Raw genomic sequence first — 27,898 nt, 5'->3', positions numbered from 1 at the left:
CTGGCTAACTTTTTTGTATTTTTAGTAGAGATGGGGTTTCACTGTGTTAGCCAGGATGGTCTTGATCTCCTGACCTTGTGATCCACCCGCCTCGGCCTCCCAAAGTGCTGGGATTACAGGCATGAGCCACCGTGCCTGGACTTATTTTTTTATAGTATTTTTATTTTCATGTAGTTCTGGGGCTTTTGGTAATCTTTAAATTGCCAAATAAAAATTGTATATATTTATGGTGATTTATCCCTTCTTAATCTACCCTGTAAGACCTTTTATAAAGTGTTGCCAACCAATAGTCCTACATTTTGTTTGTTTGTTGTTTTGTTTTGTTTTGCTTTGCTTTGCTTTGTTTTGTTTTGTTTTTGTTTTGAGATAACGTCTCTGTCACCCAGACTGGAGTGCAGTGATACAATCATGGCTCACTGCAGCCTTGACCTCCCTGGGCTCAAGAGATCCGCCCACCTCAGCTTCCCTGGTTCCTGGGACTACAGGTGTGCGCCACCATGTTCAGCTAATTTTTGTATCTTTTTTGTGTCTCACTATGTTGCCAAAGCTAGTCTTGAATTCCTGGGCTCAAGCGATCCACCTGCCTTGGCCTCCCAAAGTGCTGGGATTACAGGCATGAGCCACCAGGCCCAGCCTCAAGCATTATTTTTGAATTATAGACTACATGGATAATTGTTGCTATCCCTCACTACACCTTCTCATTCTATCTTTGCATCTTTGCTCATGTTATTCTTTTTTTCACTTTTATCTGCCTATTAGGTTCCAACACGTCTCGAGTCACTTCTTCTCAGATACCCTCTCTAGCTATCCCAATTTGAACACCCTTCTCTCATTCTTTTACTCCCTCTGGTCTATACCTCTTATTCAGAACACATCATCTTCTGGATTACAGTATAGATGCTAAATTGGCAAAACACATCGAAACACAGAACTGTAGACTCAATAGTTGAGTCTCTGGGTGGCTGAAACTATAAATATGTGCCACCACACCCAACTATTGCTATGCCATTACTTAACTATTCGTGCACTTTTATCTTTTCTCCCTCACCCCAAATAGGAATGTACATTTTAATTACTCTTAACTTCAGTTTTCTCATCTGTAAAATGGGCATAACGTCTCTTGCCCTACTTAAGTCACAAAGTTGTTGTAATGTCAAGTTAAAGAGCGGTAACAATGCTTATCAATCAATTAAAGACCAAACGAATGGGAATTAACTTTAATCAATTGAGTTAATGTGTGCATAAGCAATAAAACTAGATTGCTTCACCGTTTTAAAGATGCATAATACATAAATAAGAAATGTGTATAAGAGCCACTGAAGCCTCTAAGCCTTTTAGAGAAACCATAGTGAGATTTGTGCTGTTATGATTCTGTTGGAAAAATAGTTCAGGCTATTTTGCTGACAACAGGAAATTATCATTCCTAAGGACTTTGGAAGTAGAAAAAGCAGCAACTGCTACTGACCAAGAATCATACAGGCAAAGCAGACAATCACTCCTTTTAATCGGATTGGTAGTACTTTGTTACTGCATTATCACTGTTCTATTTGCTGACAGATCTAGTTTAAAATATTAAAGCAAAGGCAGGCCATATTTAAAATCAAATGAAAAAATAACTTTCCAACAATAAAGAAACAAAATAAAACAAAACAAAGGGCAGTTTTTATGGAAGGGAACATATCATAGTGGGCTTTTCTGTTCTATATAACGATACCTGGCAGACACGTTTGTTGTAAAGGAAACACATTCATTGACAAATGTTAATGGCGTAGTTCCTGTAATATCTTCCCACTGAGCAGGAGTGGTTCCACCTGAAATAATACGATTGTTGAAAAAAATCAGGCAAAACTCCAGACTCTAGACTCTAAAATAAAGTCTTTGTGGTTCTGTCTGTGTTCACCAGCCCAATCCAACCCCTCAAAATGACACATTGAAAACAAAATGATTAAAACCTACATGCTAAAAAATGACACATTGAAAACAAACAGCAGACTAACACTCAAGAAACTAAGCTTTAGGGTAGTTATTTAAATAAGTGTTTATTAAGCCTTCTGTTCTCTGCCTGACATTCTGAAGCTTCTATTATAATTGCTAGGCTCTGAAGATAATTTTGAATTGTATACAGTTGATTATTTTAAAATATCCTTTGACCAACTAAGGAGCTGAACACTTTGTTAAAATAGTGAATATTTTAACTATTCTAACTAAATATTCTTTTGTTCCCAAACTTCATATTTTAAGCAATTGTTTTCAAAAAATTTCCTCTCAATGTGCAATAAAAGTTTGGCCAAAAAAGTTTGTAAAATAGTAAGAGCTCAACAAATATTGCAAGGTAAATGAAAAAAATAAATGAATGTCAAAGGATGACCCCTTTACATTGAAAAATTACCATGAAGGCTGATGGTGACTGCCTGTCTTTCATTTCTACTGAGAAATTAAGATCACATAGATAAGGACAAAATTTTAGTTCAAAGGGCTGTAAGAGGAATATATGTTTGAAATGAAGGAAAGTCTTGACTCTAAAGTTTCTTAAAGAAGAGAACAAGTTATCAAAGAAAGATTATGGAAGTTTATTCCAGTAGGCCTTTAAAATACATACTCAGCATAACTATATGACACAGAAGAATACAAAAACTCAAATGTCTAGGTATTTAAACAATTAATACATTAAATTATTTGTTAATTTTCAAAATAATTTTAATTAAATTTCAGAAATGTTTATGAGGAATCTGTCTAAAGACACTGGGCTGGAATAAATAGAGTAGATGGTGTCTAGGCCCCTATAGTGTCTTTATATACTCACTATAAGGGCAGGGCATATCACAGATATTCTTCTGCCTCACCTGTTTCACATCCATGACATTATATTGCACATTATAGAAGGTTAACCATATATGTATGGGGCAGGAATTATGGGAAAGACACCCAGAAATGATAGTAATAACCAAAACTGAGCAATTGGGAAAGAGATCATAAGCGAAGTATATGATTTCCTCCCACTCATTATAGTATATATATTTTAAAATTTTGTCTTATTATTAAACTTATGGAATAATCTCGTGGTTCTCTATCATAACTACAAGAAACGTATTAGTAAGAAGGGTGAATTAAAGAAAACAAAATAAAGGTGAACATTCTGCCAAGATGAAACAGACATGAAAAATATAATTCTAACAATACCAAAACATCCAGGGACAATTTCTCTTCTTACTAATAATAGTACTAATATTTACTGAATATCAACACCATTAATTATTGATAAATAGAGAAATTATCAGTTAAATTATTTAGCCCTAGAACACATTATTCATGTGATTTTTTTTGCCTCTCACTATTTGTGGTGGCATTGTTATGAAGAGACTACCAACATTCTAGGAGTGTCTTTGGACAGAGTTTGGTAGCTGTCTGAAAGCAACCACACAACCACCAATTGAAAAGACCAAAAATCGGTTAATCATTGAAAATCTTTAAGTTGTTTTTCTAAAGTTAGTTCAATAGATCAATGATAAAGACATAACCAATTCCATAACATAATAGTTTGGTTTGAACTATTGGGTATAATTACTCAAGACACTTTTTTTTTTTCCCCCCAGCAGATTTAGTGATCTCTTCAGTGAAGACTTGAAGCCTGAACTTTGCAGACATATGGGTATGGTTTCGAATCCCAACACCACCAAATATTTATAGTGCAAGTTATAGAACTTCTTTCAACCATGGTTTCCTTTTCAGTAAAATGGGGTTAAAGTTTCCTCACAGGGTTATTGTGGAAATTAGAATGACAACGCATATAAATATCTAACAGTTTGGCATACAGACTTTATTTAGTAAATAATAGTTGTTTCCTTTCACCCTTCATTTCCCTAGTTAATTAAAATGTATTCCCTGAATTAATGCATGTGACCCTGCAGACATCTTATGACAAAGGTAATTTAATATTTACAATAATCTAAGTTTCTTTTTTCAGAACTCTCTACTAACACAGTCATATGTGACTCACCTGTTATGCTGCATAGTAATCTTAAGGTTGGTGCATCTCCCCCAAAACCATTCAACATGACATCACTTGAAGCTTTGGGGACAGGAATGGTCATGGTAATTGGTTTGTGAAATTTTCTTCTTCTAGGTTCCAAAGTGACTATAGGGCTGAAGGTAGCTTTATTGCCTAGGATCTTCTTAACCAGCTCAGTGTGCATAGGTTGAGCCTTTTCAAAGTAAAAACATATATATATATACACATAAAGAATGAATCATTATATTTAATTTCAAATTTCTTACCCAAAGTATTGTGTTTTTTTTTAATCTTATAAATAAGCTTCATGGACATCAAATATGGCAATCATAAGTTCAGTATTATTACTAAGCACTCATATAAAATTTTCTAAGATCCACGATCTCTGATGGCAGCTCTTGCTTACCAGGAATAATCTGATTCTTTAACAATTTATTTCTCATTTAAAAGCTAATTTCTTTCCTTTTCTTTTTTCTTTTTTTCTTTACAAGAAGAAAACATTTATAGCTAGAGATTAATTTTGGTTAATTGTCCAAATATAAGTTGAATTTTTAAATAGATTAGTAACCAATAAACATGGATTTTGACTTTAGCTCTACTAGTAACACTACCTTCCTTTTTGGTATGATTATAAATCAAGGATAACAGTCCCCGACAAAGCTAATTTTTAATCATTAGAATACAATCCTGTTAGGATCATTTGCCTCTAACATGGGCATACCTGCAGGCCTACGCGGATCCGCTTGGTGAGTGCCCCCTCTGGGAAGACGGCTTGCACCTGGGGCACCACTGTGCTGCTCAGCACACCTCCTTCTGGGCCAATCAAATTGCTGTCCTGTTTGATACGAGACACCACTGCAAAGTACTGTGGGAAGTCTCGGGTGATGATGCGGCAGATTCGTTTCTTTTCTAGGTCTTCTGGGCTATCCAGTACTGAGACAAGAAATGACCCACCTTCATTCATAAAGCAAAGATTTCCTTCTGACAGCATTCTAGCCAACTCATTGACGTGGTTAATAACGAACGGAAGTGCCAGCAAAACACATTTTTTGAAACAACAGGAAAATTTAAAAAGCAAGGCTATCCTAACAACACCAGAAAACAAAAAATTGCAGTATTTCAAGATCTGCCAGTATTTAGCTTGCATGTTTCCTTTCTTTGTGAAAATCAGGACTTTCCAGGTCACTGAGAAAGATAAACATTTAGTTCTAGGTGCAGCATTGCAGGGCCACCTTTGAAATGAGGGACATGAGGGCAAATACGGAATGAAATGAACCTGTTCTATTCCTGGTTCACGTGATAGAGAGGAAGTTGCTTCTGGACTCCTTTTCTTTGCAAATTTCAAAGTTAGCTCAAAGCCAAGTTATTGTGGTTTTAAGAAGTAACATAGCCCTTTGGGTTTTCAGGGGAATAGTGCAGGAATAAAATCTATCTTGGAAGAGTAAGATTTATGTTTATGTGTTTACTCCAGTGGAAGGGTTGTGTCTGAGATATTCACTGTGGATATTAAAAAAAATCAGTGATTATGAATTCAGGGTTTCAATATTCCCCTGATGCCATTAACTTTTCAAATATATAATTTAACATCAAGAGGATGGGATCATGGGCTCTTTATAAATTGCATTAGTGTAGATATTCAGGGCAAAACAAAAAAAAAATCAAACTAGTGTAAATGTAGAAAATTTGTACTATGTGGATCACTGAATTTCAACAGGTGATGGAAAGTTGTTCATTTTTAGAAATCATTTACAATTCATTATAGAGGCAGGAATAGCAACTATGTTTTTCTTGACTATTGGGCATAGCTAGATAGTAAAAGTAAAAAGTCCCAGGATCTGATTACACGTGATTGAAGACTGATGCACTGGCAAATACTAGCCTATATTTATTTTAAAAATTTCCAGACATACACAAATCTTTAACTTTCTGTTAATAGATTAATTAATCTATTAACTTTCTATTAATACCCATGTAGAAAGCTCCTTTAAAATAAATAAAGTTAAAGAGTGGGCCCCCATCCAAGGGCACGATGCCAGTGCTCACTGACAGTGTTATTGATAGGTAAATATCCCAGAGGAAAATATCCGAAACCTAAATGTCAGCAAAAGGAATGGTTCCAAGAAGTAGAAGGAGCTAAATATTGTAGGGAACAATTTTTATTAATAAAAACCCTGATCTTTTTACTTTGCTTAGAAGATACTGACTTAACACATCTAGAGGGCGTAATTTCTTCCTCCATCCACCCCTTGGATAAGGGCCTCTATTCTTATTCAAACCTTGGTAGGATGTAGAAAGAAATAGTAAAGAAGCTATGGTCAGGCTACTCTTTCCTATCCATGAGCCATATCTGAAACTAGTGCCAGAAGACTCAAGAACTTGATAAACAGCTATACTTGCTCTTGAGTGTCTAGCTCTGTACAAAACTGGGTATGTTCCTGGCATGCAAGCAGAGAACTTGCCCTATTTCTGTAGTTACTTAAAGTTGAATGTGAATTCTACTATTAGGACTAGGGCCTTTTCTCTGTGCAAACTATAAGAGCTGTTTTCCTCTTTTCATACTGAATTATTACAACCTTGTACAGCCCAAGACAGATTTGAGATTTACAGCGATTGAAGTTCTAATGGAAAACTAAGTTCCTAAACTAGATGTGTATGTGTGTGTATGCAGTTCAACCCTGGCTAACTCCCTGCTTGAATTATAGGTAGAAGATTGAATGAACTTAATTTTCCTACCCCCTTAATAATAGAAAGTTTAAAAATTATACTATTCTATAACGTACTAGTTATGGGTAGATGTAAGTTTTCCAACAGAATAGCCTAACACTGTTTATCAGTATCTTAAATATCTAATGTTTCAAGTTAGGCATTTTTTTAAATCATGGATTTATTATCTAGTATCAGTTCATTTAGTTATGAAACAACAATATCTATTCTATCTCATTTTTGGCTCAAGTTTACACTAAAAATGGAAGCATGCTGCATCTCTTTAATGAGATGTTTGATATCTTAAAGGCTTCTATTTTCCTGAATGTAACAGGAGTAAGATTAAGCAAAAGTATTGTGCATTCCAACTTATCATTACAGGAGCAAAGCAGATTACCTGCTGTAGTAAAATACCACAAGGGACACACACACACACACACACACACACCCCTAGGTCATAAGAAAGAAATGAATCATTTTCATGCTTCCAGTTTAGATTTTTTTAAAATGCTTCATCTGAAAGTACCTTCATCCATGCCGTTAAGAATTTCATTCAACTCATCTTCAGTGTAGTCACAGAAATGCTCTTTCCAGCTGTCCCCATTCTCACTGCGCAGGACCACCAGTTCCCTTTCCTTTCCTCGAAGGGCCGCAAAGTGAGGGATCTCCACGATCACAGGCCTGACATAGCAATGCAGAACATTCAGTGTGGACAGGAGCTAACCAAGAGCAAGACAAGCACCTCGACTCTGTTGCAAAGTGACCTGGAATTCTTCTTTTGCTGGGGACAGGGACATAGTGGGCCATCCCCTGAAGCCCACAGGCTAGCAGATGGTCACACAGTAGCACTCCACCTCGGGGGCACCAATCCTCAGGTACATGCTGCTATCTTAAGCCAAATAATGTTTACCTGTGAGTGCATGTGGCATTCTGGAACTTCTCCTTTGATAAATGTAAGTAGAACACATTTAACCAAAAGAAACATACATGCACATCTATGATGTCTGCCAATCTCCTAAAACATTTTCGACGAGGTGCAAAATGACGAAATGGTTTAAGAGGAAAATGGCTCACACATTGCATAATTTGATGTGTCGTAAATGAGGAGATGTCAGAAAGTTGACTACTTGTGAACTAAAGAGCCATGCACTCATGGTTTTTGTTTATATTTTCTTCATTCAAGGAAACAATAGGCATGTGTACACAGCATGGCCCTAATTGAGCCCCTCAGCAGACAGCCCAATTGTGTCCAATGCCTATTATATTCAGGATCCAGAGCATGCACTGCCCTATTATTTTTAGGTCACATTCGTTCTCAAAATATATAGAGGGTTTTGATTTTTGGGTCCAGGTTGCTTTGATACAGACTCCAAATTCATCATAACAACATCATAACTAGCACATAGTACAACTAGGCAGATCTCATGCTTAAACGAAAATGAAGGTCACAGCACTTTAAGGGGAAAGATATAAAAACATCACTCAAAAATAAAAGTCACATACCACAAGGGTCAGAATGGTCCACTAAAGATAGGTTATACAGAATTTAAATCATAGAGAGGGACATGTCATGGGCACAATGACAAAAAAGAGAAATCATATTGCAGAAGAAGGAGAAGAATGGGGGGCCAGCAGCCATCAATTTGTTTTAAGTCACTCCTACCCAAGGAATTTGGTTCCAGGAGGCCCCAGCTGAAGAATGCGGCTGACCAAACTTTCTCCCTCATTAAGTGGGGGAGGAGCCGTTGGCAGGTGAAGTTTACTGAGTACATCCAAAGCAGCAGTGAAAGAAAGAACATAGGTAAGCTTCAGGTATTGTTTTCCACAGAACCCCAGCGTCGCCAGCTGATCCACAGGGTGAACTTTGGTTTCACACTGCGTTTGGTTCTGCCCCCTCCATTGGTCACAAAGAGCAAGGAACCGAGACCCAGAGTGTGCAATGGAGGCGCGTCTGTGCAAGGAGAGCACTTAGCTGTCCGGTCTGTCCCTAATTAGGTTCACCGCCAGGGCACTAGTCAAAAAGGGGGTAAAAATGCTCCACAAGAAAGACAAGCTGTTGGGAATATGATGAAAACTCTGCCTTGTACAGAGGCCAGATGTTTTCATGAATATTTCCCAACAGATCTGAAGATTATTAAAAAGCCTAAACTACCTGAGCATGAGGGGAACAGGGTCTGACACAGAATATGAAAAGAATCATTGGGGAATTACTCCAAACATAATGGCATTTTCTGATGCAACCCAGAACTTCACAGGCTCCTTGTAAAGCTCTGGTCTGTCTGATTGGAGAACATGAGAGGTGGTTGCTATAATTGGGAAATATAAACACACCCCTTTTCAGGTGTGTGAACATAATTTGGAGCAATCTGCTAATAGTTTGGTCCAAATTACAAAGCTTTAGAACACTTCCTGAGTTCTAAAGCAAGAAATCCTCTTCCCAGCATGACATCGGCAAAGTAAGAGAGTTCACGATTATTAGGATTTTCTCCCAGTATTTCAAGCACCAAGACTTAAATACAATTGATTTGTTTCAAAATATTTTGAAACTTGTCCCCCACCAAAACTTCATCCTTTTGTTAATTTCAGCTGTAGCTATTCATTTCTTGGCACATTGAAATGCCACTTAATATAACAGCAGCCGTACAAACAAACAGAAGAAAGAAGAAATGCTAAATGCTGCTCAAAATTGCCAAAATGAGCATGGTGGAAGTTAGTCTTGATGTATTTGTCTTAATATAAACTGTGACTAAATAGCCAATGTAATGATAAGGCTCAAGGTAGCAATTTTGATAGCTGAAAAAAAAAAAAAAAAACATTGATTAAATTTGTAGGTATTCTGTAAAGGCAACATTGCTTTCCAAAGTAAAGATAATGATTCTGTTTCATAACTACATGAGAATTTACATTTATGTTTGGAACAGAGCAGAATTTTTTCTTTGTGACTTTACCTCTTAATTCTCAGATGAGAAAAAAAATACCTACCATCAGCTAAAATATTGGTTATTCACATTGGGGGTCTGGCAGCTATTATTGCATCCAAAAAGAAGAAGTGGTATTCAACCTGAATATTTAACTCATTAATGCCTTAAAATAAGAGGCATGTAAGTGGAGTCAAGCATTGAGGTGCTACTTCCAATTTTAAAAATTTCACTGGTGCCGATCCTCTTTCAAAATGGTTTGACGTACCTTTTTCCATTCCATCCTAGTGATTTCATGTAGAGGACACAAGCTCATCGGTGACTAAGTGGGAGGTTTATCAGAAACCCTTACCCAAGGAACTGAGCACCAGAAGGTCCAACTTCGATCAGGCGACTGGCCAGGCCTTCTCCTTCCACCATTGGAGGCATTGTTGCCAGTCTGTGGCGCTTGACCAGTCGACAGGTGACTCGTGTTGGAGCAGTACATTTCCGAGGTGGAATAATGATCCGGAGCCCATTGTGTCTGCATCCTCGCATAGCACCACCTCGGGCATCCACCATAAAACTAACCAGGAAACTAAAAATTAAAATAGAAGATTAGATATGTTTTGAAATATTGGGGGCAGACGAACAAGCTCTGTCAAGTTGTTTTTCATAATGCTTTGTCTCAAAATCTCTCTTTTTTATTTAAATGCATGGTGGTAAAATGTTTGCTTTTAAAAGTTATTTTATTTTATACCAATGCCTTTAATTCTGTTTTTTTGTTATTCTAATTTTTATATTATTTTAATCTGTAGAGAAGAATTCAAATTTTTGCTGACAATGGTGATATTCAATATAAACTGTAAATTAAAAATAAGCCTAATTGATTTTGAAGGAAAATGGAATGAAATTACATAAAGAACAATTGACAAGTTTCCTTTTGTTATAAATGGAAAGACTTCTGCTTCCTTACGTGTATATCCTGAAAAGTCTACATGTTGAAATAATACAAGGACAAAGCAGAGAGGAAAGACCAAATTGCAGTTTTTCTGCATCCTGTTCCAACATCATCTTACCCAGGATGTAGATTTTTAACTGATTATATTCTAAAGGAGGAGAAAAGCAAAATAATTAAATGTTTTGAATTGAACCAATTTGCTGGTTAAAATGTACTTTTTTACTTATTGAGTAGGAATCTCTCTGCCATACCATTCTAACTTAAACGAAGAGCAGGTGGATAGGGAACAAGTAGACCCGTCCATACACCATTTTTGAAGTGAAATTTCAGGCGTGGGAAACCCTGGGCTCATGCAGATGGAGGATATCCATATCATCTGTATCATGATTTTTCTCAAACTGTAATAAATTGAATATGAAAATTATAGCTAATAATTTAGAAATGTTAACAGCATCCCTATTAATTTTTCTCCTTTTCTTCTAGGCTAATTGTTCATGAAAAAGGAGAACTATAATCCAGGACGACTCGGTTTGTTTAAGTGTACCAAGAGAATGGGTTTGTCTTAACTTTGAAGTTGTTTCCTTTGGGATGGTCTTAGCAGATCCTGATTCAGGTTAATTTGAATGCTTGTCATTTGGTTAGTATTAACACTCATTAAAGTCTCCCAGGCACTTACTGTGTCAAGGAGCAAAAATTAAACAGCACGGCAACCTAAGTGTTGTGTACACGTATACAAAGACATACAAACTGTGTGTATGCTCTTTCACAAATTACATTAGTGTCTTTTCAAATTTTCATTGCATTTGCAAGATCTTTACACCAAAATGGGAAGAGGAAAGCAACATATAGGTGTATCAGGGCTCCGCTTATAATCTGCTCAGCACAGAACCAACTGGATTTGTCCCACCTAGATATTGCCTCCATAACAACATTTAAAACATTTGAAAGGTATTTTATCAAAGTAAGTTATGGGATATAAACACAAAACATTTATGTTATTTTTTAGATAAATGAAGAAAAATATCTTAGCATCTTCTTCAAAGCAGAACACACAACTCATTAAACATGCCATTAAACAGAAATCCTGTTGCTAGTAATAAAAATGGGTGCGAAGGAGCCCAGAGTGCCTGTCTGAAGCACGTCATGCAGGATGAGACCACAAGAGGCAGCACAGTCCTTCCCACATGCAGGGGCCAGGCTAGACCTTCCATTCATACCTAGCCTGCTTAAGTTTTCAGGAAGGAGTAAAAACTAGGAAGTACAATCAACAGTTCAGTACTGAAGTGTTGATGTTTCTGGTCTTTACCAAAACATAATGAGAAAATATTTGCCACTTTTCTTATTACTAGTCTTCAAGTATGAATTTTTTAAAATTTTCTTTTTCATTTGACTTTTAAATGAACTATTTGTTGCTCAAAAGAATGAAAATACTGGTAACACTTCTAGACAGATATAAAGTTTTCCTTTCCATTTTATTGTTCTTATTTGAGTAGGATACTTAGATTGGTTTTTGCAAAAAAGTAGCAAAAAGTGACAAGTTTAAACTAGTGCTGCTTCCAAATTCATTGCAATATTTTTGACTCACTGATGATTAAGATTAATATTTCCTTTTTTTTTTTTCATCTTTTGGTTACTGCCTCCATTGGTGCACAGACAGGAACTCAAATCTAGTAAGTAATTATTATAATACATCTGCTTAATGTTATCAATCCTCAGTACTATTTATACCTTTGAAGGCATTTAAGACGTTTCCACACTCATGTTGTGTGCTATATCCTCTCCACTACACTTACTCCATTGATGGCTTATGGCCTATATAACATGGAGCCTGGATCAAAGAACATGTAGAGTATCTTCTGGTGGCCCATTCTCTAAAGAGTGAATTGAAGTAGCTAAGTTCCTGACTGTAACAATGTTTAAGTAACTACAAGTTGGATTACTTGCTCTGATTGTGTCATTGACCGTGTCTCTTGAAACCCTCTTTTTGTTCTCACTTGCTCTATAGTTCCATTTCTATGCTCCTTTTCATGCAATATTTGTTAACCTCCTATTAAGTGTCAAGTGCCCTGCTAAGAACTGAGGATACAGAAAGTAAAGACATAGCAGCTGCTGCCAAAAAGTTTATGGTCTAAGTCCCAGATGTCACATGATGGTTTTGTCATTACTTGGAACTGCTTACTTTCCTGGCCACTGAGAAATGACTAAGTCCACACATAGGAGCCATAAAAGTGCCATAATAACAGTGAGCATGTTCTCCATATTTCTTCCTGTGTCCTCTAGAGCCTGGCACAGTGTGGATGGAGCACTTAGCAGGCAGTCAATAAATAACTGTTGAATAAGCGAATGTACAACACAGTGAAAAGGGCAAGATGTGAGGAGCTGTATATATTTATATCTAAGGCTAACATAGGAGAAAATTTAATTCTTTAGTCCCTCTGGACAATCAGAGCAGTCAGAATTCATTCGAATCACTATATTCAGATGTAGGAAAGCAGTTGGGAATGACTATCCTTAATGTTAAATATTCTTCTACAGGCTTATTCCTGCTCTAATATATAGAGAGAGACCTAATAAATTGATTTCCTTTGATAGAGGACTGGTAGAAAATGAGAGTAAGCAAAAACCAGAAGTTTGAATTTAACAAAATAAACCATTTTAATAGAAGTGAAAATCATATGAAGAAAGACCAAAAATGGGAAAATCAAAATAAAAGCACTTAAAGCCTGAAGCTGCAAGCAGATAAATTTACCTGTAAGTATCTCTGTGTCATTGTAAATCTGAAAAGTGATATTTAAGTATTGCACAAAAATCCAAAGCAAATTGGAAAAATTAAGGTGCCAATATACATAATTCAGAGAAAAAACAATTTTTGTTTTCGTTGAGATAGGGTCTCACTCTATTACCCAGGCTAGAGTGTAGTGGTGTTATCATAGCACACTGTAATCTCGATCTTCGGGGCTCAAGCGATTCTCCCATGTCAGCCTCCCGAGTAGCTGGGAATACAGGCAGCATCACTGCACCTGGCTAATGTTTGTTTGTTTGTTTTCAGAGATGGGGTCTCCCTATGTTGCTCAGGCTGGTTTTGAACTCCTAGGCTCAAGCAATCCACCTGCCTTGGACTTCCAAAGTGCTGAGATTACAGGTATGAGCCACCAGGCCCAGCCTAAATTAAATTTTTAAAGAAAACAAGCCTTCATGTTTTTATCAAGTAACTAAAGGAAGAGACACAAACCAAAAAAAACCCACCAAGCTGTAGTGAGGAAATTTTCTTTAGAAGAGAAAGGGAAGAGAGAGAAGAAAGTAAAACAGAAAGATATCAAGAAAGAAATTAAAATATTGGAAGATATGAGAAAGCTAAATATTAATAGCCAAAATGAGTAAAACTGTTGTTGATAAAATCTAGCATGAAAATACTCTAAACAAATTAGACTCAAATAATGCAATTGCCAAACAACTGAGAAAAATGCTAAATTTACAGAATTGCATAATAAAAGAAGTCTTTTCTTTAAATAAGAAGGAATAGGAAAAATAACTCAAGTTTATAGCTAGGTGCTGATGAAAAGTCTATTGACAATAGTCAGTATACTTATCAGTTAATCCCAATAGTTGATAATATAAAATTAGGTAAGCATCTGAGCATTTTCATTAAAAATATCAGAATACTCAAAAGCACCACTATTTGGACAGGTAGTAGAGTTAGGAGACAGGTATTCTACCACGTAAAACACAACTGCAAATAAGCAAAAAACAAACTGTAAGCAAACGTACTTTTATGTGCCACAGGAAAATGAGAAAGGTTAGAAGGTGTGAGTTGCGAGATGCGTCGTTCACATACTAGAGTTGACTGAATCAATATGATTTTTCTCATGTTTGCAGGAGATTAAAAATGGGACAACATAATCCCTATAAACATTTGGAGATGAAAATAATTGAAGTAAAAACATATAATTAAATATGTTTAGAGGAGGTGGTAATAGGGATCGATGGTTCTGCCTGTCATCTATGAGCTTTAAGATTGAAGCCTCACCTGGCAATGAAAAATAATCCTGTTACCACTTAAGGTTATGGTGAGAAATCTTGTGTGGGTAAAGCATACAGAATTCAACAAATGCTTGTTCCTATCATTTTCCTTTCTCTACACTTATAGGATTTTATGTATTTTAAATATCTTTAAAATAATACAATATACCACTTGAAAAATAAATGGGGAAACTAACCTTTATTGAGTACCTACAATGAGCCTGGAACTATGCTTATTAGTTTAATATGATGATGAAGTTTGTATTCGTTTATGAAGTTTACTTAAATAAGATATAAAAATACTATTATCATGAAGCACAGGAGAATGCAACAAGTACCATGATCTTCCCTGGGTCTAGATACATCTCTATCTTGAATTAATGTTGTAACCTCAGGTAAGTCACTAACGTCTTTTGGTTTCAGTTTTCTTATCCATAAAATGGGAGACTTCTACTAAATAGACTCCAAGTTGCCTTCCAGTATTGAAATTATATGCACAGTTTACTGTTAACTAGGTTAGGAAACCTACTTAAATCTTTCACTTCAGATGCTCTGAAAGAATTCCTAATTGGAAAATAAACTCCTTTCACTTCAGGAAATATATATTATTTTTGCTTTATGGTTAAAACAGCTGTTTTGCAGAAAATGCGTATACACACTGCACTAAACATTGACTTAAGACTGTGCATATAAAAAATATCATGTAACACTCAGCTTTGATTGCATCTCTTACTCTCCAAATGAAATTCAGCAATCATGCAAAGTAGAAACTCTTAAAAATTTTCTAAATTGTGAGATACAATGTTATCACAATTTAAAAGGAATAAAAGTGAAAGCAACCATTATTATGCAGATGACTTGCCTACAAATACACAATTTGATTAGCTAAACAGTACATGCTTCAGAGGAGGCAGCAGAAAACCATGATCCAGTCTTTTGAGGACTACATCCTCCACTCCCAAAGTTACTACTCCTTTAGTTTTATTTTTAATTCATTGAGGACCATGGGATGGGAATGGGGAGGAAATTGCAGCATTCAGAGTTAGTTGAAAGAACAGGAAAAAAAAATCATCAGAGTGCTTCAGTGATCCTCATATACATAGCAAGAGGGCCTCAGATTAAATCTGATTTCTGAGGTACTGTGAGAAAAACCATAGCATGAGCTCTTTCCCCTCTGTAATTCCCCTGATTCCTTCCTAATCCTCCAAATTCTATAAACTTAAAAATTGCTTGGATATGGCTTGAAAAAAGTGGTTCAAATTTGTTAAAATCACCAAATAATTATTTATCAACCACTGTGTTCATGTATGGAAAGACAATAGCGTGCATTTGAGAAAAAGTATAAGGATGTATATAAAAGTTTTCAAAAATAAAAATATAAAACTGTATTTTTTATAGACTGATAATTTGTAGTACCATAATGGATGACTGTATAATAAAAATACTATAATTAGCAGTCTAATAAGAACCTTTAAAAATAACTTTAAATAAATAACAGAATAATGGGTATCTTCAGAACACTGACTAGAGTCATTCTGCATTACAATTTCTAAAATATCAAAAGGTTGCATTTATAGCAGTACTAGAAAGGAAATGCACTATTAATACACTTTCAGCCTTTGTCTCACCTAGAATATGGTACTTAAAATAAAACCCAGAACAACAAAAAAAACCCTCTGCTAAGTGCCACTTAAAATCATAACCTTTAATAAAACCTTAAAATAGCTCAACCAATTTGCATAATTGTGGGGAACAACATTTTTCATCTCTATGTAGCACTTTTTCTCACAAAAGAAGCTGGAGATGTGGAGACCCATGACCAAGACAGGCAGTCCACAGAAAGTCTGGAACAGCCTCACTTTATCTCCACTGAAATTAAAAATACCACCTTCTCTTCATCACAGAGAAAGGAGAATTCAGCAATAGCCACAATTTGGAGAACATCAATCTTTGTATCTCTTTGGCTAGGTATCTTCACACTAAAGCATCCTGAGGCAAGGAATACGTAGAAGGAGATGGCAAAAGGGGGAGAGGAATAGGCAACATGTTCAGAGAAAGAATTATGCAGTAGTTCACCTGCTGTTGTCACGATCAAGACATGGAGAGGCACGGCTGCAACAGAATAGATACTTTAGCACAGAGAAGGAACGGATAAAGTGAAATATAAGGAACGAAATCAGAATTGATTTATCATTTATACACCAATACGGTATTCATTGAAAACAAATGGAAATCCAAAGGAGATATAGCTCAAGAAGAGCAAGGTATGGGGGGCTTTGTGGCAACTCCCAGTTTAGGGAACTGGGGATGTTATAAAATCACTGGATATGGGTTTGTAACCTTGGTCAACATTGGCTTGTGAGGGCGTTTAACAAAGTCTGAGTGTCCAAGAAGCTACAGAAACATCAAGGGTTATTATGATGAAAAACATAAAGTCTTTGATTTGATGAATATAGTTTTGATGCAAAAGTTTCTGTTTTATACATTTAATACTTTAAAAATAATGATAATAACTTTTTGGGCTATCACAGAAGAAATGCAAAAAGAAAAGGTACAATTTAAAGCATAGATCAACAACAAACAGTAGCATAAACCATAAGGCAGGTAGGTAATATCAATTACCTACTAGAGTATAGCAAAAAAAAAACTATGCAAACAAAGTCTTGGTGCTTCTGTCAATACTTTACGTCCTGCTTTAGAGATTGCTGTCCTCTTCATTGGTCATAATGTCTAATCCCATATTATAGTTCTACCTTTCACTCCTTTTCTACCTATGAGTCTGTTCTTCCGTAAAACCCTCCATAAGCTTTCACAAGATTCTCTTGTGTTTTCAATTCTAATGACATACAAAAGTATACATGCTTAATGGACCAGAAATCCAACCCTACTAAACACTTGTTTTGCTACTTATTATGAGAAAACTTTCTTCATCTAAAAGAATTTACCTTCATGTATCTAAGGAAAACCCCTAGGGTGTTGTAAAATACATGAATAACTAACTTAACTGCCGTACATATTAGATAAACATTAATATTGTCAAGTGAGAGCCTTGACTTCCTTGCATTTCAAATATCCCATTATTTGAGAGAATATCTTCAAGATGATTTTAAAAATATACTGTATTTTTGGAGCAATTTTAGGTAAACAACAAAATTGCCTTCAACATGTTTTTATGAAAAGAAATTCTTTAAAAGACCACCTTATAGACCTCAAGTTAATGTAAGACTAGTAGGACATTTTAATGAATTGACATTTAATTGTTGGCATTTGACTGTAATTAAAAGACTACAAAAACTAAAGTCCTTTGGAATAACAATATTTAAGAAGACTTACAAAGCTAGCTACTGCTAAGAATTGTGCCTTACATCTTCTAATTCCTTATGCACTTATGAAATGAAGAAGAATTGTAAAATTAAAATTCTTGCCCAAGATTATGTTGTTATGATCATGACTAGGATACTAGAAATAACTGTTGATCAGAGTCATTGCAAATGTGAAGACAACACTTTAAAATAAACAGCAAATATTAGTCTTTCTTTTGTCAGGTATGTGCTGTGTGTATTGAGCAGAACAGGTTTTTTAACACTGATACTGATTTTTTAATCGCTGATACCTATTGTTCTCTAGTCATGAACATTCATCACTGGAAACATAAAGTAGAGGTAAAATAAAATCACCAATAATGCTTGTTGGTAGAAACGGTGTCTTCTATTAATGTAAAATCCCTTCATTAAGTTTAAGAGAACATTATATGTACAAATCAGTGGCATGTGCATAAAAAGTTAACTTTATTATCACCTCTATCAAAATATCTGTGTTTTGGCTGGGCACGGGGGTTCATGCCTGTAATCCCAACACTTTGTGATGCCAAGGCAGGTGAATCACCTGAGGTCAAGTGTTCCAGATCAGCCTGGCTAACATGGTGAACGCTGTCTCTACCAAAAATACAAAAAAGTAGCTGGGCATGGTGGTGCACGCCTATAGTACCAGCTATTCGGGAGGCTGAGGCAGGAGAACCACTTGAACTGGGAGGTGGAGGTTGCAGTGAGCCAAGATTGTGCCACCGCACTCCAGTCTGGGTGACGGCGTAAGACTTCGTCTCCTTTTTTTTTTTTTTCCTTATATTTTGGGTAGATCTTGCAGTGGCTTACGAATCCGCCCAATTAATTAAAGAGAAACTAAGTTTTTCAAAAAATAAATGAAAGCTACTATTTAGGAACCTGGTGTATAATGAATAAAATTACAAACACGTCTTGCCGCATGACATGGTATGATGAGTGTTACTCATATACATTAATATTGTGGTAGCTTTCAAATACCAGGACACTCAGAATCATTGAGCTTTCAATAGTAATAACCCATTCTGTTAGAGTCATCAAATGCATTGTGTTTGTTCAAACACTGGAGAGAGACACTAATAGAGAATAATTTACCTGATTAAAAATAACAGTAAGTCAAACATTACTATTGTGAATTGAACCACATTGATGCTGCCATTTAAAGGAGTCATAATACATTTTGCTCAACTGATTTGCAATTTGTGAAAGATCTGGAACATGTGTATGGGGATTGTACACAATACTAATAGCTATAATCTACTGAGCACTTATTATTTCCGGGCAAAGTGCTAATTATTTAAAAAGCATTTAGTTATTAAAGCTCCCCTATGCAATCAATAATGTAACACTCATCTTATAGATATGGAAACTGAAATTCAGAGATTTTTATATAACTTGTGCCTGATGTCACATATGAGTGTCAGTGACAGGATTTAATTCTGATAGGTCTGACTCCAAAGCACACTATTAACCACCATGTTTCTCTCTCTTTACAGATTAAGTGTCTTCTAACTTTAAATAACAACATATAGTGTGTTTCCTAAAGGCAGGGGCTAGGTGTTACTTAGCTTTTTTCTTAGTACCTGGCACAATGTCAGGTACTTTGCAGAATTACACAAATGTGTGAAGAATGAATACATAAGTACATAGAAGAAATAAAGAACATTTGAGAGAAGCAGGTATACCTTAATTAACCAGGTCTCTCTAATACTCAAAGCCTTATTGAGCAAAGTTTTTCCTAACAGTTTATATAAAACATCTGTACTATTGGCGCTTGTAGAAAGCATCAATGCCAGGCCTCCAAAGAATTGGTCTGGGTTGAGGCCTGGGCACTAGTTTTGTTTTTTTGTTTTTTTGTTTTTTTTTTTTTTGGAGATGGAGTCTCACTCTGTCACCCAGGCTGGAGTCCAGTGGTGCAGTCTAGGCTCACTGTAACCATCGCCTCCCGGGTTCGAGTGATTCTCCTGCCACACCCTCCTGAGTAGCTGGGATTACAGGCGTGCATCACCACGCGCGGCTACTTTTTGTATTTTTAGTAGAGATGGGGTTTCACCATGTTGTTCAGGTTGGTCTCAAACCCCTGACCTCATGATCCGTCCACCTCGGCCTCCCAGAGTGCTGGGACTATAGGTGTGAGCCACTGCGCCTGGCCGGCACTAGTATTTTTTAAAGCTCCTAGATGATTCTAATGCGCAGCAAAAATTGAGAGTTATCCAGAGTCAGTATTAAATGCTTGAGATTCATAGGAAAACTGGTTTATTAAAGACTATGGATTTAAAGATCTTTATCTTAACACATAATCTTTAACTACTGGATGCTGTTGGTTCATCATAAGTAATGCACCATAATTACTTATAGGTGTATCTAGTTGTACACAATTGGGCTGTAATTGAGGTACTTAGACTATTTTACTACCCTTCAGTAATGAAAGAACTTCTTTTAAAAGTTCCTTTTTCAAAATATAAATGATTTATTTTGAAAACTGAAGTATGGCCATGCACTGATTCTTTTGTAAATTCAGTTATTATTAGTCAATTAAATTTTACCTAAAACCATCTCATCACTTCGTAGGCTGCATATGAGCTTTAAAAACCTCATTATGATTTCTAGATTCTTATCTATGATCCTACAATACTCTACATCCAGGTCTCTTTTCCTTCTTACTCACCACTGTGAAGAAGTTCATTAGCAGAATGTAATGTTGTATGTTTTGAGTAACTTATAACTTTTTTAAAAAAAAAAAAAAGTAAGTAAATTTGAATGAAACATAATTTGTTTTTTATTCTCATGAATAAATCTTGTATCAGGAACTAGTCTCTACTTATTTAATAAGGAAAAGAGTATTAGGATTGTTTTCAGTAACTATATAACTGATGTTATTGTATGAACCTTTACTTAGTATACGATTAGCTGAAGAAGTCTAAAATTTTTAACTAAAATATCTTGGAACTCTTTCCTGAATAAAGAATATTTTAGAATAATAAAAATAAGAAAGAATCTACTTTTCAAAATAGTTCTGGGATTTATGGATAAGGATTTGAGGATAATAATTCAAACCAAAATATTGCATTTTGATATATAGAATATAAATATGGCTTAAAAATAATTAAATAAAAATAGAAATTTTACATATAATTATGATATTACTATATTATTGCCAACTACTAATATGTAAGGAAGAAATTGGAAGAGTGTTACAATTTAAAACTCCTTAAGGAATTTATATTCCACATAATTGAACACCTTAAGAACAATTTTAAGTATGTTTGAAAGTATGACTCAAACTCCTATTTTTTAATGAGTTAATAAAAACAGGCAGCATTGCTTCAACAGTGGTGTGTATACTCTCTGACTGACTTTAAAAAGATAACTGAGAACCTGACTGGTTGCATTCAAATTCCCTTTATGTTTATATCCCTACTTCAAACAATATATAAACTCCTCCTTATATTTGTGTGATTCAAGCTTCTGTCACATTATTTTAAATGCATTAGTATCTGAGAAAGGCATTTATTTCATTGAACTAATCAGTTAATCCTAATAAATAGAAACTTTCTAGAAATCAAATGATTCTGCCCCTCTTTTTAAGATGTCTTAAAGACAGTATGTGAATAGTAGGAAGGCCACCAGTATATTCCAGTTAGGTAGCAAGCTCTTTGATGCAATTCTACTAGTTGTTCTAAAACAATAGTCAGTTTTTTTTTAATGCTGAATTCAATCTTTTTTGCTGGTTTGTTGGTGTAGATATAGAGTCCATGGTGGATAAAGCAATGTTATTTACAAGTTTAAACAAAGGGCACCTCCACTGTAAAGCTAGCCACCAGCTACAGCTACTGGACAAAGCTGTTATTTTCACTCCCATCTCTTTTTACCTCTTGATCAGGATACATAATATTGATTTACTCACCCTGAATGAATAGGACTGGAAGAAAGAGCCACGTTGTCTAAGTTCTCAGTGCCCCAGCTTAGGCGATAAGAATTCCTTTCTGCCTCCTTGGCTAGAGTTGACACCTAAACACAAAGAACACTGGATTGAATAAAAACACTTTGCTTCAATTAAAGTAAAATATAACGAAATACAAAAAGTGGCATCACTGGAAAGTGGTATAACCTAGAAAAACTTCCACTTAAAAATAAAAAACCAATGTATTTACAATGAATCTTTTAAAATGCATTCTCTTTTAAACTACATTATTTAAATAGATTATATAAGATTACATTCACATAATTGTCTTTGAAGAGAGTAGGTATCCATCTATTTCCCTATACCCAATCCACCAAAAGTGATAAAATCATAACTAAAATTAAAATATTCCAGAATAAACTTTAAGCCTTTCTCATAGCTAACAATTTTAAATATTGAAAGATATAACTTAACATTTACCATTCATCTTATACCTTAAATGCATCCTATCTCATTTTTTCCTTTAATGGAGATTTTATTTTTAAAATATAATGTTCATATATAATCTCCACAGAAGAATTCAGTCTAGCTGAAGAAATAAGCAGTATGCTTTTTCAGAAAAACACTGCTCATTGAAAAAAGCTAGTGAACATTTTTCATGTTTTAGGAAAACCCTCAAATCTCTTATGCTAGCTTGTCAACTGAAATAAGAATGATTTTGGGGGGATTAAACACTTTCTCAGGCCATTTCTAGCATCCAATAATGTTGAAAAGCTCTCCAGAAAGCAAAGACGTGAAGGCAAAATGTCACATACCTGGTGACTGGGAATCACAACTGAGTCATCCATCACGGCACTGTCCCTCAGGTAGGAGGCATGGCTCAGAGTGTGAGACCTGTCGGAACTGAAGGATCGAAGGCTGGTAGGTTGGCAGGAGGCCATGGCATATACCAACAGCGGTAGAAGGGTTGGGATGACAAAATGATGAGCCGAGCAGGAGAGTGAAAAAAGCGTGCTATTAGCTAACAGCGCGACTTCCAGGGGGACACAAGTCTCTGTGTTGTCCTACCTTTTTGTCCAGCAGCTGAACTAACACATCCTTTGACAGACTCCTACCACTCAATGGCAAGAGCACAAGGGAATCCAGAAGTTAAAATTTGATACTCCTAATCTGATTCATTTTCTTCCCAGAAACGTTTGAAACCAGCAATTGTAGTTTATTGCTGCCAGTACAAGAAATTCACACAGGAAATAATTCCAGGATAGATTGCTTAAATCTGTGTTAAATGTTAATCTCCCTGCAACTAAGAAAAATAGTAGGAGGAAAGTAGACAGCCCTCAGAGAGAAGAACAAAATGAAAGCCCAGTTTCATTTTTGCTCATTATTTTCCATTCTCTCTCCATGCCTCTTTCTCCTCCTCTCTAAACTGTGAATGACTGAATGTTGGTGCATTCCCCTGGAAGGTACAGAGTGAAATGAACTGTGGCCAGATGCATGCTTCCTGCGGAAGTGGAGTTCCTCTTGTTTGTCTCTGGTGACTCCAACAACGCTATTATTTCAAACTAGAGCACTGTCCCCTTTGCATGTCCTGTGTGTGGTGAGTGAGGCACCAGAGTGTTGGTTGCCGTGGTGATGAGATGCATGAGCACAAGAAACCGTTTCTAAGCTCCAGCCCAGAACACAGACACACCTGCCAGCACAAAGACAAATTGCCAATGGCCACTGACCAAAAATGAGGTTTGGCTTCAAAATGGGATTTAGGCCTTGATAAACCATGCATTATATTTTTGAAAAATCTAGATTTCAAAGTTCTAAATTACATACTCAAATGTAACAGGTAAAACTTGACACTTGCATAGATGCAATCTCATTCCTTTTAAATCAGTTTGTAAAATCAGATGATAGATTGATATCTTAAATAAAGTTATATTTTATACACTGTAGTTCAAGTATTAAAGATCTGTGTTCAAAGTATTAGCCCAAAGCCCATAAGGGAAAAAAAGAGATACGCAAGCTTTCACAATATTTATAAAAGCAAACTTTCATTTACTTTTAGCTAGTAGGTGTTTGGCCAGTGAAGCACTGTAGAATTATGGACTAAATGTTAAATTAGCATATTTGTTAGTATAAACAATCGTCATTTTGCAAGTATATTTAATTTTGTAAACCATGTACTATCATATCTACGAGGTGTCAATATAGACCACATCAATTGTCTTTGAGGAAATCATCACTTTGCAGGTAATTCATAGTAATCCAGGACCTCCTCCTTCTTATTTTACATGCAGGTATATTCTAAAAAAAAGTCTTAAAGGGTAAATGACATGAATAAAAAGAGTTGGTTGTCTGATCCTTGTGTTTACACATATATAAATCTGTGTTTATAATAAAACAAAATCTAAATATAACTTGAGAATTAACTATTTTATGTTATGTAGACTCTTGGAGAAGATTGAGGCTCTTGACAAAGCCTTAGAAATTTCATCAAGAGTTTTAGCTCCAGCATTTGGAGGCTACTTATATTACAGATGGTTTTACATTTAGCTTTTGATGGGGGTTTCGATTATTGGGAAAAGGGTTAATCTCAGCAAAAGCTTGTCTCAGTTGGTGGAATGGATAATTTTTTTTCCTGCTGTAAATCACAAAGATAGCCAAGATCCACTTGGATGTGTTTTGTACCAGGTGGCACTAGATCAGCAACTCTTAAATTCTATTCACCTTTATTTTGTTTTGAATTTGGCCAAGGAAGGGAAAACAGTAGAGGAGCCAACCTCTTCTATTTCTAATATGGCTTGTCTGTGGGCTCAACTGTCTTCTGGAATAGCAGAAACACCAGTCTCAAAGGGAAAATGAAAATTTAGCTTGAATGAGAACAAACTGAATGGTAAATAATGGTACCTCAAATAAAACCTTGTGACGTGGCTGCCAGATTGCAAAGGTCTAAACTTTGAAAGAATGAATCAGGTCTCAATTGCCGTTCTCAAGGAGTGACTATGGCTAAGTAGACAACTCTGTCTATTTCAGGAATGTGGTATTAAAGAGCCCACTGGGCTATGAAAACAGAGTCACACTTTGCAATCAGTATATCAATCATACAAGTGAAATTCTGATATCCATTTAGTTGATACCTGAGTCTATCTCTCAATTGGTTTTGTACTGAGAGGAATAGAGAGGTGTTGGTGTTTTTTTTTTTTTTTTTTTTTTATCTTTCCTAAAACCCCAACAGGAAAGAAATACAGAGGGATAAGAAGAGAAAGAAGGAGACCAAGTGATATATAACTACAAAAAATTGATTAGAGAGAGAAAGATATTAGGATATGTACACAGAGAGTGAGAAAAGTTGGACAGAGAGAGGGAACAACAATGAATAAGTCAAAACCATATATCGGAGTGTCTCTACCTTTCTATGGATTGTATTCTAGCTTCCTCTACTTACTTACGCCTTCTGAAACACTAATTGGTTGTTTAATCAATGTGTATCATTTCTAACTGCTTTCTAAAAAATGATGTCATATAATCTACTTAAATGAAATAAAGATGGACTATTCCAACACCAGAGAAGTTATTCTCTCTAAAATAATAATAACTAAAGAATTATTCTCACTAAAATATAACTGGCATGACAAAGGTCTGGAATAATTTAAGCCCTTGGATCAGAAATTGTTCACTCTGATTTAAGACATTAAAAACAAGTTTAAACATTTTCCAATACAGTTGCCAATTTTTCATTAAGTCAATGGTTCTGCTATTCAGTTAATAAATGTATAATAACATAGCCATAGAAGTATAAAGTTTTACTTGCTGTTCAACTAGGGGATGTGCTAGGGGTTTTGTTATGGTCTTAATTTATACTTTTTATTTTACTATGGTACAACTGCTTTATGGACACACAATAGATGGTATGAAAGTGTAATTTTATTGAAAAGTATAATAATTACTATCCTGGTAAACTGTAGTATTTATTAAACATTCAATTAATGGAGTGGCAAACTTTACTGAACAAGTAGAAATCCACAATTTTCAATAAATTTGCTTTAAAACATGAAGAAGCCTCTGTGGTTCATTGTTATTTAGTATTTTACATTGAATTTGGAAAGCATTTTTAATTTCTAAGCTACAATAAAACAGACACAAAATCCAACTAATCATAACTTGGTTGTATTTGTATTTACTGTACATTAAATTGTATGTATTTGAATTCTTCCATATCTATGCATATTTTAGGCATCAGAATATTTTTTCTATCTTCTCCAACTACACATAGGCTAATTGGGGTTGTTTGGGGGAAACTGCGCTAATGTGTTATCAACCATAGGTGTAGCTGTGATTGTTGAAACAAAGCCATACTTGGGTCATGTCACAGATTTTCATTTTAGTAATATATTCAACTCTTCTAGCTCAGCTAGCTATTCAGTTTAATACATAAAAATATTTATTTTAGAATAAATCCATAATTCTAGAATATAAGTACCCCCTGGCAACACACACACGCAGGTTGAGCAGTGAGCAGGGAAATGTGGATAAATCTAGGAAGGGCTTGTTTCCATGCTCTGTTAATACCTACCTGGGCATGGTGCTAGTGAAAGCAATTCAAATAAAGAAACAGTGCAAAGGAAAAAATGGTCACTGAGAAAAGATAACTTATATTGAATTGCCTAAGCAAAATTGAAAATAAAAGAAGAAGACCATGAAAATGAGATGCTGCCTGTAATTCTATTTTGGAAATGGTGACTACATCTAGTGATCTAGAAATGCAAGTGGAGACCTGGAGAACACAGTATATCTTGTTTGCTTCATGTCCCCTGACCTTATGTGCTGAAAAGTATTGAGTTTAAGTAGGAGCATTCAAGCCATCCATCCTGTTTTATAGAAAGTATTATTCTAAATTCTTCCTCAACCTAAGTACTTTGAAAGAAGAAAAACAGATCAAATCAAGTACTTATTCTTAATAAGGGAGACCATGCAAAAAAAAGAAGCTTTATTGTTGACAGTAATATGACTATTCATAGATTATCATTAATTTGTATAATGCCATAAACATTATACGTTATTCAAATTTGAAATCTTTCAAGAATCTCAGAGTATAAAGTCCAAATCTACCAATGTATCAAGACAGCTTATGGAACTCCAGAGGGGTTCCTCCTTCTGGGAGCACCCTTTATCTGAGTTATTGAAGCCAAGGAGTCAATTTAATCTCCTTCCCCTTCTTCACCTAACTCATGAAATTCATCATGAAATCTGACTAGTTTTGCCTCCTACACATGTCTCAAAAAACTCTCAAATTTTTTATTTCTGAAATTCTCTCCATGACTATCACCAAGTTTAGAGTGCTAGTCCTCTCATGACACCTGCAGTTAATACAAGCACAATTGCTTCTCAGAATGGTTGCAATCTCCAGGTTTAGCCCTTTGAAACTCTCCTTTAACATTCATCCTCTTTCTCACTGGCAGAAGGATCCACCTGCTATGCAAATACAATTCCCGTCCTCCACACTTACACTCCAGCAACACTGCACTCCCTTTTTTCTCATACACCCTGCGAGCCTTTGCTCAAGACCTTGTTAAGGCTTCAAAGGCTCTCCCCACTTTTCCTCATCATTGTTACTCATCATTTGGTCTCAGTTTGGTTTCATCTGCTCCAGGAAGCTAGAGCCTCAGGGCTTCAGTGGCACTCTACGTGTACCACTAGCTTATGTCCTCTCCCATCTCATTAGGCTATGAAGTTAGCAAGCCTATCTTGCTAAAGAAAAAAAAAAAGATAGTGGAAGGGGGCATTGGTGCTCAAGGAAAAAGCCCAAGAAAAGTTTGTTTCTGCTAATTATGCACTTAGACTTCATTACTCTTTAAGGTATTTATTTCTTAGACTCTATGCTGGATATTCATAAAATAGCTTACAATAGTACCAACTTTAAAACTATAAACCTGAGATTATTAGCAGAACACATTACACTACATGGACAAACTTACTCTTTTTTTTTTTTTTTTTTTTTTTTTATCTTTCCTAAAACCCCAACAGGAAAGAAATACAGAGGGATAAGAAGAGAAAGAAGGAGACCAAGTGATATAT

At 35.5% G+C, this 27,898-nt stretch overlaps 1 protein-coding gene across 3 annotated transcripts in view; it reads right to left on the bottom strand.

The window, feature by feature from the left end:
- ANK2 (ankyrin 2, neuronal) overlaps positions 1-27,898 on the bottom strand; it is a 583,270-nt gene that overhangs the window by 43,471 nt on the left and 511,901 nt on the right. For 2 of the 3 annotated variants that reach the window (XM_011948368.1, XM_011948366.1), the window contains exons 25-32: positions 22,648-22,750; positions 21,836-21,939; positions 9,983-10,207; positions 8,376-8,474; positions 7,239-7,393; positions 4,731-4,942; positions 3,998-4,202; positions 1,715-1,811 (exon numbers count right to left, since the gene is read on the bottom strand). In XM_011948368.1, coding sequence (XP_011803758.1) covers positions 1,715-1,811; positions 3,998-4,202; positions 4,731-4,942; positions 7,239-7,393; positions 8,376-8,474; positions 9,983-10,207; positions 21,836-21,939; positions 22,648-22,750 — 1,200 coding nt within the window. Of the gene's footprint in view, positions 1-1,714; positions 1,812-3,997; positions 4,203-4,730; positions 4,943-7,238; positions 7,394-8,375; positions 8,475-9,982; positions 10,208-16,666; positions 16,703-21,835; positions 21,940-22,647; positions 22,751-27,898 lie in introns of all 3 variants that reach the window. The other variant, XM_011948367.1, reaches the window with a different exon arrangement.

Source organism: Colobus angolensis, unplaced genomic scaffold (assembly GCF_000951035.1).
Source record: "Colobus angolensis palliatus isolate OR3802 unplaced genomic scaffold, Cang.pa_1.0 Scaffold279, whole genome shotgun sequence".
NCBI lineage: Eukaryota > Metazoa > Chordata > Mammalia > Primates > Cercopithecidae > Colobus > Colobus angolensis.
The sequence above is the reverse complement of the archived record's forward strand: the minus strand, read 5'-3'. Positions and strand labels throughout refer to the sequence as shown.